Source organism: Lepidochelys olivacea (genome assembly GCF_965140295.1).
Source record: "Lepidochelys olivacea isolate rLepOli2 genome assembly, chromosome: 1".
NCBI lineage: Eukaryota > Metazoa > Chordata > Testudines > Cheloniidae > Lepidochelys > Lepidochelys olivacea.
In genome coordinates, this window is record NC_140411.1 from 117191975 (window position 1) to 117210442 (window position 18468).

General features: G+C 41.8%; 2 protein-coding genes across 2 annotated transcripts in view; one reads left to right on the forward strand and one right to left on the reverse strand.

The window, feature by feature from the left end:
* LOC311530114 (uncharacterized protein) overlaps positions 1–18468 on the reverse strand; it is a 289301-nt gene that overhangs the window by 28634 nt on the left and 242199 nt on the right. The gene's annotated exons all lie outside the window — the stretch shown is intronic.
* Positions 1–18468, forward strand: part of LOC311514361 (uncharacterized protein) — a gene marked incomplete at its 5' end in the record, with an annotated part of 52837 nt that overhangs the window by 23134 nt on the left and 11235 nt on the right. Inside the window, one exon of the mRNA XM_084616913.1 lies at positions 13484–13686. Within this exon, the coding sequence (XP_084473039.1) occupies positions 13484–13686 (203 nt within the window). The remainder of the gene's footprint in view (positions 1–13483; positions 13687–18468) is intronic.

The window sequence follows — 18468 nt, forward strand, 5'->3', positions numbered from 1 at the left end:
AATTAGTAATAACATGAGCTCCTTTTAACACAACCTATCAGACTTTTGCTTTATTTTGAGGAGGGCTTTACTTGCCTCTAGTTAACTTAAGAATTAATATTTATTACAGCTCTATTTACAACAGCCAAGAGGAATTTGAGTAGGAAGGAAAATATTGATGAAAATTAAATTTTGACAAATATCGGAAATGAAATTCAGAGAAAATTATCATGCTGTTTCACGCATCAAGCAACAGTGCATTTAGTATAAGGTTCTGAAAGAACAGTAATTTTCATACAAGTAAGTGTCCATATTATTGCTAATAAAACTGGATCTGGACAATTGTTTGAAATGTAAAACACTATATTTGTATGTGATTGTTATTAGAATTACCTTTGATCTCCTGCTGTTCTCTTCTTTAAAAGTTTTCCTTAGAATGTTGTGACTTATATATGTTATAAGAGAGGGATTGGATGGCTCAGAGAATTGGTAATGGATCCAGAGCTGTTCACTTCTGCATCACCCCTCTAATTTAACACAGGCTGGCAGTGACTGAAAGTTAATCTAATGGCTGTTTGGTAGTTTATGTGAAATCGATTCGTGGTTTACATGCAGTTCCAACAGGACAAGAATTCACATTCTAAACAAATCTCTGGGCCAGATCCTTAGCTGCTTTTAATAATTGCAGCTCCAGTGACTTCAATGGAGCAATGGTAATTTACACCAATAAATGACCGTCAATCACAGCTGGCACTAGTTAACGTGTGTTGTCAGGCTCAATATAGATGACAGTGACTCAGTGAGGAGGGAGATTATGGGCAGATTCTCAGCTGGTGTAAACCAGTGTCATACCATTGAAGTCAAGGTAACTATACTGATTTACCAGCTGAAGATCTAGCACTAAATGCCTATAGGTGGCCATGTCAGGTCAAGTTTGAGCCACAGTTAGAGCAGTTAGAGTTGCTTGCACCACTGATGTCGTGCTGTACCGGGTGTTTGAATATAAAGAGAACCTTAATATTCAGGGCTGTCAACGAGTGTTAACTTACAAGCAACAAAATTTACTGATTTATTTTAAAATCTTGTGGAAAAAATTCTAGGGACTAATTCTACTCCCACTGAAGTCTGATGTGTATGAGATATTGTGGTGCTATCGGTAAAATATAAGTGAAAGTCCTAAGTACGTGTTATGAGATCTGTCCTTTTCTTGATATGTATGCATTGTCCTGACAGATACTCAAATGTGAGTTGCATATGTGTGATAAGGAGAGAAAAGGTCCCTATGAACACAAATAAACTCTGCTCATGAAAAGCAGCAGTATTTTGCAGGGGTAGCCACAAATGCTGCAATACCACTCCTGGGGTGAACACATATTTAATGTAAAACAATATTGTTACCTAGAATTTAAGCTTTCCAAGGAAGGGGCTTTTGGTCCAGATTTTAAAAGATATTTAGGTGCCTAAAGATGCAGATAGGCATCTAATGGGATTTTCAAAGCAGGATTGCTGCTTCACAGTTGGGGAATATGATCCCTTATCCCTTATACTTATATTTGTCTTTAAAAGCACCTAGCATACAATTGATGCTATATATTTATATATATCTATATATCAAATAACAACAGGGGTTATAAGAAGGACTATACAAGTAATCTAATAATGTGTGTACTACTGAGGACTCTTGACACATACATACAAATTCTTATGAATGAATATTGTATTGTGAAACCCTAACTACATGAATTGCAGATTGAGTCTTCTGTAAGCTATGCTTGGTGGCGTCATTCAATGGAAATAGGGAAAATCCAGAGAACAGGAAGGTCCTCAAACACAACACAAGTGGATCATTTCCAATCATCAGCAGGTGGGAGCAGGAAGGATTGAAAACTTGCACAGGAGTGCATGCCCCCTGAGAGTGTCAGAGTCTGTTCTGTTGCGGACTATCCCTCCTGCAGGATTTTGAGGGTGGGTGTAGTTTTGGGGAGGAGCAGGAGTAGGGAGTAGTTGTGATAGCACAGAGTAGGCGTCAGCAGTGGATCTACCATGGTGTAGATTCACTGATCGTTGATCCTGGAAGAATAAGGATAAAGCAGTAGAGTTGGTGCATCACAGCTTGGGAGCAAGAGTCCTTTTCCCCACCCTCAGTCTCATCATCAAGCTAGATTACTTAGGTTTGGGACAGGAGAAAGGATTTGGTTAACAACGAGTAACTGTATAAAGTGCTTCTCATGTAAAATATTAGCTTAACTGCCTAGTAAACATATAATGATTTTAAGGAAAATCAGTAAAAACATGTCTGCAAAGGACACACCAACCTGAGGACTACAAGGGAGTTTTAATTAAAATAGCAGGTTAAAAAAAAGTGTGATGCAATATTATTATTTCCTAACATATCAACAAAGTACAAACGCCTATTTTTAGTGCAATTTTCTAAATGAAAAAGTAAACATTAATATCTTCAGAGATCTTACTGATCCAGTATGATAATTTAGAAAAATAACTCTATTAGGGATAGTTATATATGCTTTTTGTTGGAAATGCAATCACAAAATGTGCATATAACTGCAATCTGTAGATAGATTAAGTAAATTAAATCACTCAATGTCTTTTTTCAATAGCTCTAAAGTTAAAAGTAATTTGCAAAGAAAATACTCAGTTTCAATTGGTTTGTAATATCTGCTAATGATCTTTGGAAAAATTTCTGATAACACACTGGAATTCCCTCAGGGACAGGATTTTGAATAAGTGGATTTTTTAAAAGTCTGAGATGTCATTAGCTAGTGATTTCTTTGAAGTAAAAAGCTGTTAAAGAATAAATTGCATAGGTATACAAGTGAACAGGACAATCATTTTTATGAATAATATGCATTTTTCCACTGTGCTTTCTGCCCAGAAAAGAAATCATTCAAAATATAAGCTGCTAACTGATATAAATATATAGGAATCACAACAGTGTAAGCATTTGGTGCTTATTTTACACATTTATTAAATCTTTACATATATTTAGAGACTGCTGGTGTAAAAACTCTAGTGTAGGGAACAGTTTTGATCCTTTTCACTGTTTTTTTCTGGTAAACAATTTCCTTAAACTAGAGGGCCTATTAGTGGTTACTGCATAACTCCTCTGAGCTGTCACAGTTCTGCAGCAGCCCACCTCCACCATTTCCCTAGCGACAGGGTATAAGACTCCTCCACAGTGCCATATATGGCCTATCGTGTAGTTGGTATTGAGGGGAGTGTGGTCATGGGAAAATGGAACCTCCTCTGCTATTCCTGCATAGGGAGATCGTAAAGGGACACAAGTGGTCTCCCTCATTCAGCACCAGAGTCTGCTGACATCTCCTAAATGGATTAGATGGGAGTACTGGCCAGAAGCCGCCCCCCCGCCCTCCTCCCCATGCAGATAGTTGGGGAAAGAGGAACCACACAGGCACTATTGACCCTCCAGCCCCCTCCCACTCACAAACACCTGTTTCATCCAGGTGCTCACTGAGTTCTCCTCCAGTCCTTGGCCCTCTTTTTTCCTGCCCTGCAGTTCTGTGGGGGCTATTACAGCACCCAGATCGCTGCAGCCTCTGTGACTCCTGTGCAGGGACAGAAAGGAGACAGGATCTGCACAACTGTGGTGAATGGGATGCAGAGACATACTTTGCATAAGCTCTCTAGTCTTTTCTGGGCCTCTGCAGTTCCTGTATACAATGGCTCCAGACCTGCACTAGCCTGTCCATCGTTGGGCAGATCAGATGGCTGTTGACTTTCCATACACAGGACTTCTGTGCCACTGAACATTTGTTTGAGGAATATTGGAACCTATTCATTGCTATACCTGAACAGACACATGGTCCTTCAAGTATGGTGTTGTGACTCTGACAAAGATTACAACACCATAGCTGATGTTTCAGAAGCAGCTTATCCCTCTACATAATGTACCTAATTGTGCAATGCTTTATAGAATCATAGAATATCAGGGTTGGAAGGGACCTCAGGAGGTCATCTAGTCCAATCCCCTGCTCAAAGCAGGACCAATCCCCAATTTTTGCCCCAGATCCCTAAATGGCCCCCTCAAGGATTGAACTCACAACCCTGGGTTTAGCAGGCCAATGCTCAAACCACTGAGCTATCCGTGGTATCATGAGGGCAATGTCTTCCTGACCCCAATTTGTGACTAAATTATGCCATGAACCATTGGGATACTTAGCCATAGTAATGTAATCCTAGCTAGTCAAACTTTCATAGATTTACAGGCCAGATGGGATCATTATGCTCATTTAGTCTATTATCCTGCATAACACATGCCATTGAATCTCACCCAACTTCTGAAATTGTATTTCTTTAAATGTCTAGTCATTTAAAAATCTTATTAAGCTATTTACTTCAGTAGTATTTCGCAGCAGTGAGTTCCACAAATTAACCATGCATTGTTTAAAAAAGTAATACCTCTTATCCATTTTAAAGATTTCATCTTGCAATATGGAAAAAGTTGAAGGGTTTTTTCTATGCCTTTAACTGAGCTTGATGATGATGATTGACGAATTATTTATATTACTGTTAGTGCCTAGAGACCCAAGCCGACATCAGGGCCCCATTGTGCTAGGCACTGCGCAAATACATAGTGAGAGACCATCTCAGCCCTGAAGGGCTTACAGTTGAAATGGAATTTTCAAAAGAGCCAAAGTGACTAAGGAGCACAAGACTTACTGAAAGGCAATGGGACTTGTGCACCTAAGTTACTCAAATGTTTGAAAATTCCATCCAAAATGTGAAAACAACAGTCCAGAAAGAAGTTACTTGCCCAGGGTCACCTATCAGGTTTGTGACAGAGTTGATTCATGGCAGGGGCTCTGGCAGGTGAAAGTCCTCCCAGAGAGGAGGCTGCAATGATGCAGAGTATCTGCTTTATAGCAGGCCCATAGCTGTGCAGAGCAGCCACAAGAATGGTTAGGGTTCAGTGCATCTTGTAAACTGTCTCTGGCAACAGAGGTCTTATGAAGCACTGGTCACAAGCAGTTCTCCAGATGGAACTGTCATGGTGCAAATTTTATTTGCACCCCCATGGGGTAGATCTCCCCTGCAGCATAGTCCTTGTGTTTTTAATCTCTTCTCATGAAATTCCCCTCCCCTTTGCCTTTCATCATTTTTATTGCCATTTTCTGGACTTTTTTTATTTCTGCTATCTCTTTTCAGGGATGAGGTGACCAATCTTCAGTATTCAAAGTGAGGATGTACCACTGATTTATATAATGGCATTTTAATATTTTCTATATTATTCTCTTAAAATTGTTCTTGCTACAACCCCCATACGATTCTCTTTTTAATTCTTTGAACTACACTGCCTTTTAACATCTGTAGTTTACTCAATCAGATTTTGACAAAGGAATAAAAGGCTTCATCTTTCACATAGGATTTTATTTATTGTATGAACTGTAGAGAAGAAATTGGTTATTACTTACTATTTAAAATTCATGGCAATATAGTAACAATTGGGCAAAGATTTCATTATCAGTCCTTATTTTAGTGACCTACATTTCCTGTAAATGTAAGCGAGGATGAAAGTTGGTATACGACGTCTCAGCTCAAGAGTGTGTTTTGTGCATATATATTTTGCCACATACATACATGATTTTGTTCACTAGACCATGTGCATGTAAATTAGACCAAATTAAGTCCCCTGTATGTGCTTACTATACTTACTGTTTTTTAAAAAGGTCTGTACTACATACCTATTTATTCAGTTAACCAGAAATAGAATCGAATCCTGATCAATGGATAAACTCATTGCAGCAACATTCTGTTTTTCCACCAGCTGCATTCCTGCTTTAAGAGGTATTCAAATAAGAGGGCGCTAACATCTTATGAAATATCTTTTGGTTTAATATCTAGAAAATGTTCATTTAACTCTTCTGTAACTGAATCAATTTTTCCCCTGAAATGTATTTTTAGGTGCTTGGAAGTTTCTTTTTTTTCTGGTCTCTAGCTCCCTTACATGTATTTCTGAAAATACGTGCTTATTTATCTGAGAGGTTCCAAAGCATCTTTCCCCGCAAGCATACACATGGGTTAAAATCTCTTTACCGTATTGAGGAAGTAGTTCTGGTTTGTTGGGTAAGTAATACACTCATGAAAATCCTTTGGGAATGATTGGGTTTTTCCCTTTTAAAACAGTTCAAACAGGAAACAAAGACATTGACACTGACAAAGACAGGGAGGGCTCATTCCAACTCCCACTGGAAACATCCATCGACTATAGTGGATGTTGGATTGGGCCCAGAGAAAATAAATACATTTGAGTTAACAATGAGTTTATGGCACAAGCCAGGAAAATTACAGACTCACATAAATTAGCAACGTACAAACCTTTAGGACATCCAGTCCAGCTCCTTGCCAATGCAAGATTGTGTCCTGTAGCATATTTTCTAGTGTTTTGTACATCTAGATTAAATGTCCCAAGTGATGACACTTCCCTAGGGAAACGATTTCACTGCCTAATGGATCTTGCTGTCAATTTTTTCCCCTTTCTTAATGTCATCCCATTACTCCTAGTTATGTTCCCTTGAACCTCCTTAAATAATTCCTTTCCTTCCTTGGAGTTATTTCCTTCAAGTATCTTTAGACTATTATAATGTTCCTCTTAGTTGTCAGTTAGCCAAGCTGTGTATACATATTTAGCTCATTTAATCTTTCCTGATAAATCAATCCCTTCTGTCCCCTGGTTATTTTTCTTGCTCTTCTCTCAACACTGGTCTAGATTGTCAGTTTCTTTTTGGTGATGAGGTGTCACGAGGTGCTGTTACTGCTCTGAATTAAGGATTGATTTTGCATGGTGCTGAGCACCAACTGTCTTAGTTTATACACTCTGACACTTTGGTGGTGACTGTCCTAAAATTCCTATACAGGCAGACAGAGTGACAGAGAACCTTTTGCAAGATCATTCCCTTATCTTCACTTTTTTTTATTCTGTTGGTCACTATTACCTATAGTCAGGAGTGCAAATAGGGAGGTACCCTCTAGTACGCAGTCTCGGCAAGAGATTTTTACTGGGTATGGGGTACCAGAAAGACTTGGGGCTAGCTCCTCCCTCCAGAAGGTGTGGGGGTGGTGCTGCGCTCTTCTCCTTAAGGGAGCAGAACATGGTTAGGGAGGGCATTCATTCTTTAAATGGCTTTAACAGCACAATACATATGCTAACAAATTTAAACAAAGGCTTTGTTTAAGTTTGTTAGCATATGTATTGTGCTGCTTTAGGTTGGTCAGGAGTCCTCAAGAGGGGAGGGGTGCAGGGGACGGAAGATGTTTTTGATTCTGTTGCTGCCCATTGGTCTGAATTATCCATGACACCCATACTGCATCACATCAAGTCCAAACCATTAGAGGAATGCCTCTGCTTGCACTGACCAGAGGATGTTTGGATTCTGATGTCAGCCCAGTTCTGCAGCCTGATAGGAATCAGGTGTTGTCCCCAGTGTACATAGAATTCTTCTTTGCAGCCAAACTAGTTTAACATGCATTTTGTTAACTGGAACTGGAGCAGCAAAACAAAGAAAACAAATGCCTCATTTTCCAGCTTTCTGGGTGAGAGAACTATAAGTGAAGATTATAATGTTGGACACTGATGGCCTTAAACCAGCTACCTCAGGAATCTGCCAAGAACTTTCCTGAAAATATGTTCCTCATCTTAGCAACAGATCTAAGACTTATCACACATCTGCTCACCTTTATTCTAATGAAGCTCCTTCTGATCTGACAGCTCAGGCATTGTCAGTTTCATCCAGAACAATTTACAAACTTGGAACCTAATCCTGTAACCCTTAATCATTTGATCAATCCCATTGAAGACAATGGGACTATTTGCATGACTATGGACCACTTTTGTGGACTAGTAAGAGTTTTAGGAGTCTGTTCCTATAAAGGAAGTTGAATCCCGCATTGAAATGTAGTGTTTGGTACAATACCATAAAGCAGTTTAGGATACAGTTCTATTTAAAATTTGTCTTTTAATAAGTCATACATATGCTGAAATGGCTCCTCACCCAACTCCCATATAAACAGACTGAAATACTACGTATTTTGGGGGACAGTGAGTAGTTAAGCATGTTGATGTTTGTATATACAAAGGGGAGTGTCGGAGAGGAAAGGGAGAGCGTGGGGGCCCCGAACTGGGGGTGGGGCAGGGAGGAATCACATGGAGGGTCACCTGGAGAGGTCACATACCCCCCTTTGCTTCCCTCCCATGAGTGCAGTACCGGCAAGAAATTATTTCTACTTGCACCATTGCCTATAGTAGTTGAAACAATCAGTCCAACTGGTTTTAAAAATAAACGCTCACCATTATGATTTTCTTTTTGACACAAAAGCGTGAGATAAAAATGACAATGTCCAGCTTTCGGTGTTTTATTTTAAAATCTACAACTATTGAACATATTGGCTTGTCTAGTAAATAGGTGTAAGTGCTACAAACAACACTTCTTCAGTGCTAAACAGATCTTGGTTGTAATTGCATGTCTTTTCCAGAGTTTTCTGTTGGAGTGGGGGAATATCATTTTCATCCACACTCTTTAAATTTTCATTAAGAAAAGCTTTGGCTACCTGCAGCCTCATCTGGTCATGTTTAATGGTATCTGCTAACTCCTTCTTCTTTGTACCAGCAGGGGCTTCTTTAAATCGGTCAGCTGTGTGGAACATTGCTTTCGTGAGTTAATATCTTTTGGATCAGACTTTTAAAATAATGGCTCCCAATAAGTTCATTTATACCTTATTTATATAAGCCTATTTACTTCCTTTAAGCAATTCAAACTGCTGTCAGCATAGAAAAAAATTACCAGTAAAAGTGATGATGGTACAGCTTGTTTCACTTTACCCTGTTTCACCTAATACAATTCAGAGGAGACAGTATTGATGAGCTATTTCTGTTGGTTCATTATGCTGAAGTCATCTTTCTAAGAGGGTGGGATAAATGTTCTTTGCTGATTTGATTATGCTGCCTATTGCCTTATATATTTTTTGCATAAAGTCTTGTTTCATATGGGCACTCCATGGCCCAAATCATTAAAATATTTATATGTGATAAACAGAGTCCTGTGTTTTGTTTTTTATTTATTCCTATGTAGGGTATGGCTGACTTATTATATAATAAAAACAAATTTACAGTAAAAACCCATTCTGGAGTTACCTGCAAACTATGACAATGTGCATGTTTATGTGGAAAATATAGACATACACGCGCAGATTCAGAAGAACAAATTAGGACATGTAATAAGTGGGTGCAATTGCCAGCTGCATAAGTGGAAGCTCTATAGCTGAAGCCAGATAAAAATTTGCTCCATAGAAGACAGGTGAGAACCTTTGGCCAGTGAACACTGTCAGGCAGCCATATGGCATGTCTGGATAGTGGAGGCCACTTTTTATCACAGCTGGTTAACAACAGAGGTGTGCAAACTCTAGTTCAGTTCAAAACAGACTTATTTGGCAGCGTTAAGTTAGGTTGGGTCTGACATTCACAAAAGCTTTGCTTTGAAAGAACCCATTTCTTCATGTTTGAATCTCATTGCAAACATCCAGCTACAATTAATTAATCTCTGTATTGCCTCTGGGTTTCCTCAGGTTTATGAACATTTACATGGGCTCACTTATGAACTATACTAAGCCAGCGCCTGCAAGAAAGAAACAAAGATGAGGCCCCTCTGATGCATTGTTTGTGTGGGACTGCCATAAAAGGAAACAAACCCTCTCCTCTCTCAGTTTCTCCACTCTCTGCCTGGCTATACAAATGGAGATTCTTTCAGTCTGATTAATAAAATGGGATGAAATGATATTTTTGTTTTTAAATGGATAGAAGAGTTCAGCTAAACACAGACCGTATGAGAAATGACCGCTCTGCACCTTTAAGCCATGTGGGGAGGGGGATATTTGGCACGCTGGCTGAATAAAGGGAACTGTACTTTATGGCTTAGTGGGAGCGGGTGAGATGAAAACTGTTGCAAAAGGGCTCAGTGTGGTCACTGACTCATCCCCTTGAAATGAGAGGTTTAAAAGGGACAGCCCTGTGCCTTAGCCCTCCCTTTTGCATGGAGCAACTTGAGGCAGCACCCACCCTTCCTCTCCCTTTAGGTGGTAAAATACCAGGTTTGGTCCAGATCTGCTGTGGGCATTACGCTAGCCGCCCCTTTGTTAAGGGGGGCTGGGAAGTAAATTTCCCCTTGCCACCATATTGACCCAGGTGGAGTTGGGGTTTTTACACTTTCCCCACAGTTAGGGTTGTGAATCCTCCTGTTTTTGCCAGGAGTCTCCTGGAATCTGGCGCTATCTCCTGGCGGCTACAGAAGCCAAACAGGGAGATTTTAGGATGCGAAAAGTCTGGTGGTGCAGTTGGGTTAAGGCAGGCTCCCTGCCTGCCCTGGGCCTGTGCTGCTCCCAGAAGTGACTCACACTACCCAGCATCCCCTGGGCGGGAGGCAGGGGGCTACGGATGCTGTCCCGTCCCGAGTGTTGACTCCGCAGCTCCCATTGGCTGGGAACTGCGGCCAATGGGAGATGTGGGGGTGGTGCCTGTGGGCATGGGCAGCGTGAAGAGTCCCCTGGACCCCCCACAGTGGCTGCAAGGACATGGCAGCCACTTCCGGGAGCAACACGGGGCCAGGGCAGGCAGGGATCTGGCCTTAGTCCTGCTGCATCGCCAACTGGGAGCCGCCTGAGATAAGTGATGCCCAGCCGGAGACCGCACCCCTCACCCCCTCCCGCAGCCCAACCTCTGGCCCCAGTCTTGAGCCCGCTCCCAGAGCCAGCACCCCAACCCCTAGCCCTGAGCCCCCTCCCAGAGCTAGCACCCCAAGCCCCTTCCTGCACCCCAACTGCCTAGCCCAGCCCGAGCCCCCTCCAGCACCCAAACTCCCTCCCAGAGCCTGCACCCCACATCCCCTCCTACACCCCTGCCCCAAGTTCAGCCTAGAGTCCCCTCCCACACTCCAAACCCCTTGGCCCCAGCCCAGTGAAAGCAAGTGAGGGTGGGGGAGAATGAATGATGGAGGAAGGGAGGATGGAGTGAGTGGGGCGGTACCTTGGGGAAGGGGCGTGGAAGGGTGTTTGGATTTGTGTGATTAGACAGTTGGCAACCCTACCCACAGCGGGTTTCAGGAAGGGCTCTGTGCATGCCTGGCATGAAGGGTAGTGGGCCATATGTCGCAACTCATTATGCAAGTGTAGGGTGGACGTCCAGTGAAGATACTCCATAGGAAAGTATACAGTGACCGGATAATTGGCTTGGAAAAGGTCTTAAAAAGAGGTGTTTGGTAAAGGAGTGAATGGGGATGGGTGGCAGTTGGGGACTCCTATGGTTGGTACGGCAGGGATCCAACCTCCATTATTATAGCCCACCTTAACTCTCCTACGAAGAGGGGTAGATGGTGAGGTCCCAGCAATGGATTTGCTGGAGGGACCTGGATGAAAAAAGAGGGGGAGCTGGTAAAAGCCCCCAGGGTAATTATGGAATAAACATAGGGTTACCTGCCCTGTACACTTTTACCTGCTGGGTAGTCTCAGACATCTAATAATAAAGTTATGGCCTGATTAAACCCATGTCAAATGTCTTCTGTCCTCCTTTCGGTATAGTCAGACAATGAAGGCTTTGTTCTGCCAATCAGGGCCACAGGAAAAGTAACATGTAGTTTTGCCTCTTATGAGGCTTCCCAAAGAACACACATTGAACTTGAAAGAAACCAGCAAAGGCTCAGATTCTTGATGGAAATCCAGATAGAGCAAATGTATTTTTATCTGAATTTAGTGAAAAATTACTGAACACAAAAAACCTGGAGCAAAACATTGTTGGTTCATGCAGGGCTAAATTAAAGTAGTCTAAAAGGTGCAAGTGAAATTTATCACACAGCTCTAGTTAATAACAATACTTTACACTTGTATAGCACTTTTTATTCAGGCATCCCCAAATACTTTACAAACATGAGTTAATTGATCCAATCAATATGCTTATGAAGTAGGTAAGTATCATAGTTCAATTTACAATGGGCTACATTCGGGAGATTATTGCCATCTTTTTTATTATTGATTATGTATAGGACAGTGGTACTGTGTGGGCACACACTATGTGAAACTGGAGCAAATAGTACTAATTTTTCCTTAAAGTGATACCTTGAGCAGGGAAAAGAAACAACATTTTAAAAAAGATGAACACTGGTAATATCACCAGTGTTAAAAATACATGGCAGCACTGAGTGCAGCTAGAAACTGGATCTACTTTACCCTTTCACCTGAGCAGCCCAAAGGAATTAGGGCTAGATTTGAAAAGCTGTTTAGATGCCTAAAGATGTAGATTGCTGCTTAGTGGGATTATAAAAGTGCCTAGATGCCCAACTCCTATTGAAATTAATGGGAGTTAGACACCTAGGCATCCCACTGGGCACCAGTCTGCATTTTTAAACACCAAAACATCTCTAAAAATTTAGCCCTTAATCCTGCTTCAGTTGCAAGTGCAGTGGAACCAGTCTGCACCCACTTCGACGCCCCAGAGATGGGGTAGAGTAGAGGAGCCGAAGGATCACGGGCTCACCTCTGCAAGTGGTATTGCTCCCCAGTGGCAGTTCTGTTTTCTCTATTGGCACCACCTGATGCTCTCTCGGGCACACCAGCTCCAGCACTGCATCTACCTACCATCATCACTTGAACACTATATGCCCCTCGCCATTGCTATTTCCTCCTCGCCGGGGCTCACCACCAGTTATTGGAGAGTGGCCAAGAGCAACTCCCTGAGGTGAACCTCTGTTGTGCTTTCATCTTCCTCTTCTTGGCAATGAGTCTCCATTGACTGTCCCGTGACCCTCTCTCACTCAGTGCCTCAGTCAATGCCTTCATCCCTTCCAGCAGCTGGTCCCACTCTTCTCCACAGCTAGCTGCTGCTCCCTGTGGTGGTTATGATTTATATTCAATAGTGTCCAGGGAGCCAAATCAGTAGCAGGGCCCCATTGTTTAGGTGCAAGCACATACTAATAAACAGTCCCTGCTGTAAGGATAAGGCCTTTTCTTGTAGCCATATTGTAGAGTCTAAGGCCTTTGTCTGCAGCCATATTAGGAGAGCAGTAGCCATTAGCCAAGAAGCATAAAGTTACATCCTCACATTCCATCTAAATTACATTAAAACAATGCAATATCCAGCTGTTAAGGCGATCCTCCTAATAGCACCCACCATCACCCTATAAAGAAACAGATTTTAAGATGGTTAAAGAAAATTTAGTTTGATAGCATCCTGTCTGGCAAGAAATCACTTATCAATGGTTGTGGTTGTAAAAGCCTCATTTCTGTATTGTTTTATCTTCATGGTCCCCACTTCTCTGCCACTTATCTGTCTGGTCTCTGTCTGGTTCTTTGGTTGTTTCTGTCTGTAATTTTGCTAGGTGTAAATCAATTAAGGTGATGGGGTATGATTGGTTAAAGAATTGTTTTAGTAAAATGATTGGTTAAGGTATAACTAAGCAAGACTCAAGTTTCACTGTATAAACTGCAGTCCAAGAAGGAGACCAGCAGAAGGAACAGAAGAATAATAAGAAGGAAAGACCTGGAAGAAGAAGAAGAACTCACCTCTAAGACACAGCCTAAGATCAAAGTTGTTAAGACTCCTCTGCACGACCGTGATGTGCAGCAACCAGAATCCAGACTAGAGGACCTTGCCTGGCCAACAGGGAAAGTCCGCCTGCCTGATCAGGATTGGTGAGCATAGCATTGTATGCTTAGCATGTGTATTCTGCTTGGTAACTGCTAATAGAGGTTAAGGATATTACTGTGTAAGGCTTTTTCACTGGTAAAAGGTCCTGCAAACCAGCTGAAGGTTATGCCCTGAGCCCTAGGAATGGGCTAAGGATGGGTGCCTCAGTTAAGAGGGTTACCGTAAGCCCTAGGAGCTGGGTAAAGGTAGGTGCCCTAAAGTGTGGGAGTAACAGAGAATTTTGTATGGTTAATACATGCCTTCAATAGCAGTTGTGCCACAGGAGAAGCCACCTGTCTGTATCACCCTACACACTCTTACCACCTTGCTGTTGGTGACAGGCCTCCTTGTACTTACCTGATGTATTTCCAAAAAGCTCAACTACTCAAGATCACCTCTCTCTTGCCATGGAATCAGATGGCACCTTGGCTGTCAGCTACAATTTTAACAGTGCATCAGGGCCCAGAAAGGCATGCCTAACATTTGGTACCTTGTTGTCCATCTGACACCTCCCCTTCCCACCTTTTTCTTTTACCTTCTCCTCTCCCACAATCTCTTTTGCTCAGATGTCCCTCTCCTTCTTGCACCTCATCTCAGTGGCATTGGAACAAATTTGCTGAAAGCCACTGAGCAAAACTGTAAATCTTGGATATGATGGAAACCACTTCAAGCCAGGGGGTGCTGCCGTATCCCAGCACTCCTAGTTCCAGCACCTCTGCCTCATATTTCCTCCCCTCCTGCCTTCCTTAAAGAAATGATGCTCACATAAGCCTGAAGGAACTTTAACTCCTAAAACCTACAATTTACAAAGCTAACTAAAGCACTGCGACTAAAAAGAAACAAAACTGAATTAAAACAAGGGAAACAAAACTGTTATGAGTCTCTATGCGTGTATGTGTGACAGAGAGGAGTTACACTGATTTATACCAGCTGAGGATCTGGTTTAATGCAAATGTAACTATTTTTATAAGCTCTCTTACAATCTGTCTTCAAAAATCACCGCCTGTCTCTCAACTAAAAGCCTACAATAAACCAGTCAAAGATGTCCCACATCTTATATTTTGTCTAGTTCCAGCCCTAGTATCATCTGAAAACTGCCCAAACATAATGAGCTCACAGGGGATACAAAGAGCAGAACAGTAATAGCCTGTTTTGCTTGCAAGGTTTTGGATCTGAATGAACCCAAAACTTTAAGTGAAACTGAAGGGGTATGAAACCACGCAAATCCAAACCATCCAAAATATTTGTCAGAAGCGAGGCTAACCAAAACCAACAAAATTGACTGATCTGTTTCTCATAATCCTCTACAGTTTGTACCAGCCACAGAAATGTAGTTTCAACAGCAAGTTACATCAATTCTACTTTTGTCCGACAAACCATTATTTTAATTGTTTTGGTTTTATATTTAATTTCTTCCCCATAGATGGACACACGCATTTCATTTGTAACTATGAAATGAGTTGGAACTGCAAACTTTAGCTCTGGAGTTTTAAATCTTGGGTTTGGTTTGTCCTATTGTAAGATGGGATCCAGATGTGAAACTTGGATCCCAGTCTGGGATGGATGCTGCATTCCCAAAGTTTGTGTGAGCTAGGATTTGGCATTTGAGTTTTATTTCCTTACTTTTTTTATAAGCCTTCTTTTGAGGAACTGCCTCAAAACCTTTGGAAATTCAAGGAGATTGTGTACTGTCACTTTTCTCTACTATTTTTGAACTTTTTCAGAATACTTCAACAGGTTAGCCAGGCACGATTTTTCCTTGGAGAAGCCATGCTGGCTTGACCTCCAGGAGGTTATATGCATCCAAAGGTTTTACTGTCTTTATCTTAAATTACTGTTAATAACTGTGTCTCAGGTTCTCTAGAACTGTGGTGGTGCTCACAGCTCTGCAATTCCCGGATCTTCCTCAGCTTCTTTTAAAGACAAGCAGCAGAATAGGACTTTCCAGTCTTCCTGAGCAGCTGCTGTTTTTAAGGAAATAATCCACACCCTTGTCAATATTTTGGCTTTTTCACACCTTATTTCCCTCAGAGCTCCCAAAGGAACACCATCTGGCTGTGGTGCTTGACTGCACTTGAGTTTCTCAAGTCACTCTATAACAGGGGTCTCAAACATGCGGGCCGCATGCGGCTCATGGAGTTATTTGCTGCGGCCCGCCAAACTCCCTGCACCCCCCCACCAAGTTATTTCCTGTGGCCGCCAAGCTCCCCTCTCCCACTTCCTCCCCTCCCCCCCCAGCGTGCCACGCCTCCGCTCCTCTGCCTACCATCAGGTGCTTCCCGCTGCCAAACAGCTGTTTGGCAGCGCTTAGCACTTTCCAGGAGGGAGGGGGGAGAAGCGGGGACCCGCACGCTCAGGGGATGAGGCGGAGAAGAAGTGGGGATTTGGGGAAGGGGTTGGAATAGGGGCAGGGCGGGGGGAGAGTTGGGGTGGGGACTTTGGGGAAGGGGTGGAATAGGAGCAGGGAGGGGGAAGATTTGGGTGGGGACTTTGGGGAAGGGGTTGGAATGGGGGCAGGGAAGGGGTGGGAAGAGGCGGGGCAGGGGCAGGGCCTCATGGAAGGGGTTGAGTGGGGGCAGGTCCGGGGGCAGTGGGAGGAGGGGTGTCAGTGATGCGGCCCTCGGGCCAATGTACTAGTCCTCATGTGGCCCTCGTGGTGATTTGAGTTTGAGATCCCTGCTCTATAACGTTCTCCATTGAGACTCCAGTCTGTGTAAAGGCCACACTCTGATTTCCTTTGCAAAGCGCCTTCAGCCTAAGAATTTCGACACCATTCTCAGTAGTAAAGATGATGCAAGAAATTCATTTAACTCCTCAGTTATCCCACCAGCCTCTTCAGTTGACCCACTTCATGCGGATTTGTGATGCTCTCTTGGGGTGTTGGGGGTATAACCCACTGATAGCATTACATTCAATGATACATGGAGCCAGATCCTCGGCTATAATTCTGAAATTGCTCAACTAAAGAATATTTCTGCATATTGCTGTAGCAACTTGTATTGAGTTTTACTTGGATGATTTATTAAATGAATAATATTACCCTTATACTACATTTGGCACAGGTGAAAGAAAGATTGGCTAGATCCTCAGTTGAAGCAAATTGGCATCACTCCAGAGAAATCAACTAGCTGAGGATCTGGCTCTATATATGGTTGACTTCGATGGAGCTACATCAATTATATAACAGAACAGAATGGAGATTGATTATTCAGTTATACAAAATGAGAGACTAGACTGTCTACAGCATTTCCTAGCCCATGGCACGATGCTTCTTGAAGTGAAAAGTATGCCAGGCTTTGGAATTTTGACTCAGGTATGCCATAAAATGCTGCAATAGATCAGGATCAGCTCTGCTGTGCTTAGTGGCAATGAGCTGTATTCTATTTTTTGTATATCGTCCTATTTCCGTTCCCTTCCCATGCCTTTTCTACTTTAAAAAAGATAAACATAGCTAAACAACAAATATAAAATTTATGATCACAAAGGACAGAACTAGACTATAAGAAAAGGGGGAAATATTCTCTATATTTTCTGGTCATGCACATGGTGTTTTCATCCAGAGTTTCAGAGGAAGATAATTTTGATTTTGCTAATCATAAGGATTGTTCTTGCAAATGGTAACTACCAAGTGTAGTTTTCACTAGCAAAAATAATCCCATACATGGGCACATCTGACTGCATTTACCAGAGGCACAGATATGGAAACCATGCCCCAAACCAGTTCCCTGTGCACACCTGCCAAAACAGAGAAGAATATGGTGTGAGCATACAAGAAAGTTGGGCTGCCTTTATCACAGCCTATCACACTTACTTGCTTTTTTCAGACAAAGCGCAGAATCAAATTGTACATATTGCAATATAACAATATTTAAGCATGTGATTTTAGAATAGACTAAGAGGTTTACCACTGTGCTTCTTAACCTTTATTGACTGAAGTTAGATACGGACCAACGCCTCAAAATTCAGAGCCAGGTATCAAAATCGAGATCACATTCATCCCTGGTTGAAGTTAATGGCATGACATCACAGATACATTGAGTCCTAAGTTTCCTGAAGTTTAGGGTTTCAGATTCAGTACTTTGTTTTAATTTAAATCAGAACTTTAGTGTTATTTGGTTTTTATTAACTCCAATTTGTTTGATCTTTTAACATACCTCATAATAAAAAAGCCCTGCAAAAACAAAACAAAACAAACAAACAAACAGAAAACCCTTCTACTGCTAGTCCCCTTCCACTTGAATTGCCATTCGGCTGCAGGTTGACATGATGCAAACAGAGTCACTGATTTGTTCTCAGTTCCATCATGTGAAGATGTTACTAGTTTATCGTTCAATATTTTGCCAAAATTTTGTGATATGTTATGATACCACTTAATACAGCATAAGCAAAATATATTTCAGTGCATAGGCACTATATTAAGTGTAGACAGGATACATAGAGCCATGCTTAGTCTGATTGGTAGCACTGCAAATTTTGCATAGGTAGAATACTACACTGACACATAACAATGTCTTTTTCAGACCAGTTTGAAAGTATAATAACAAGGCACAGAACAGACAACAATCTGGTGTTATTGAATCTGTTACATTTGAGTAATAGTGGAAGTACAATGATTTTATACATCTAAACCCATTTCCTCCCCTCCTCCCAAATGGTAACTAAAACCAGCTAAATATCTGTAAATAAAAGTTTGGAAATTATTTTAAAAAAAACTATCCTTGATTTGAGGGTTTCTGTGACAAATTATGGCCTCCAGGAAAATAAAACAAACTAATTATCTGAATCCC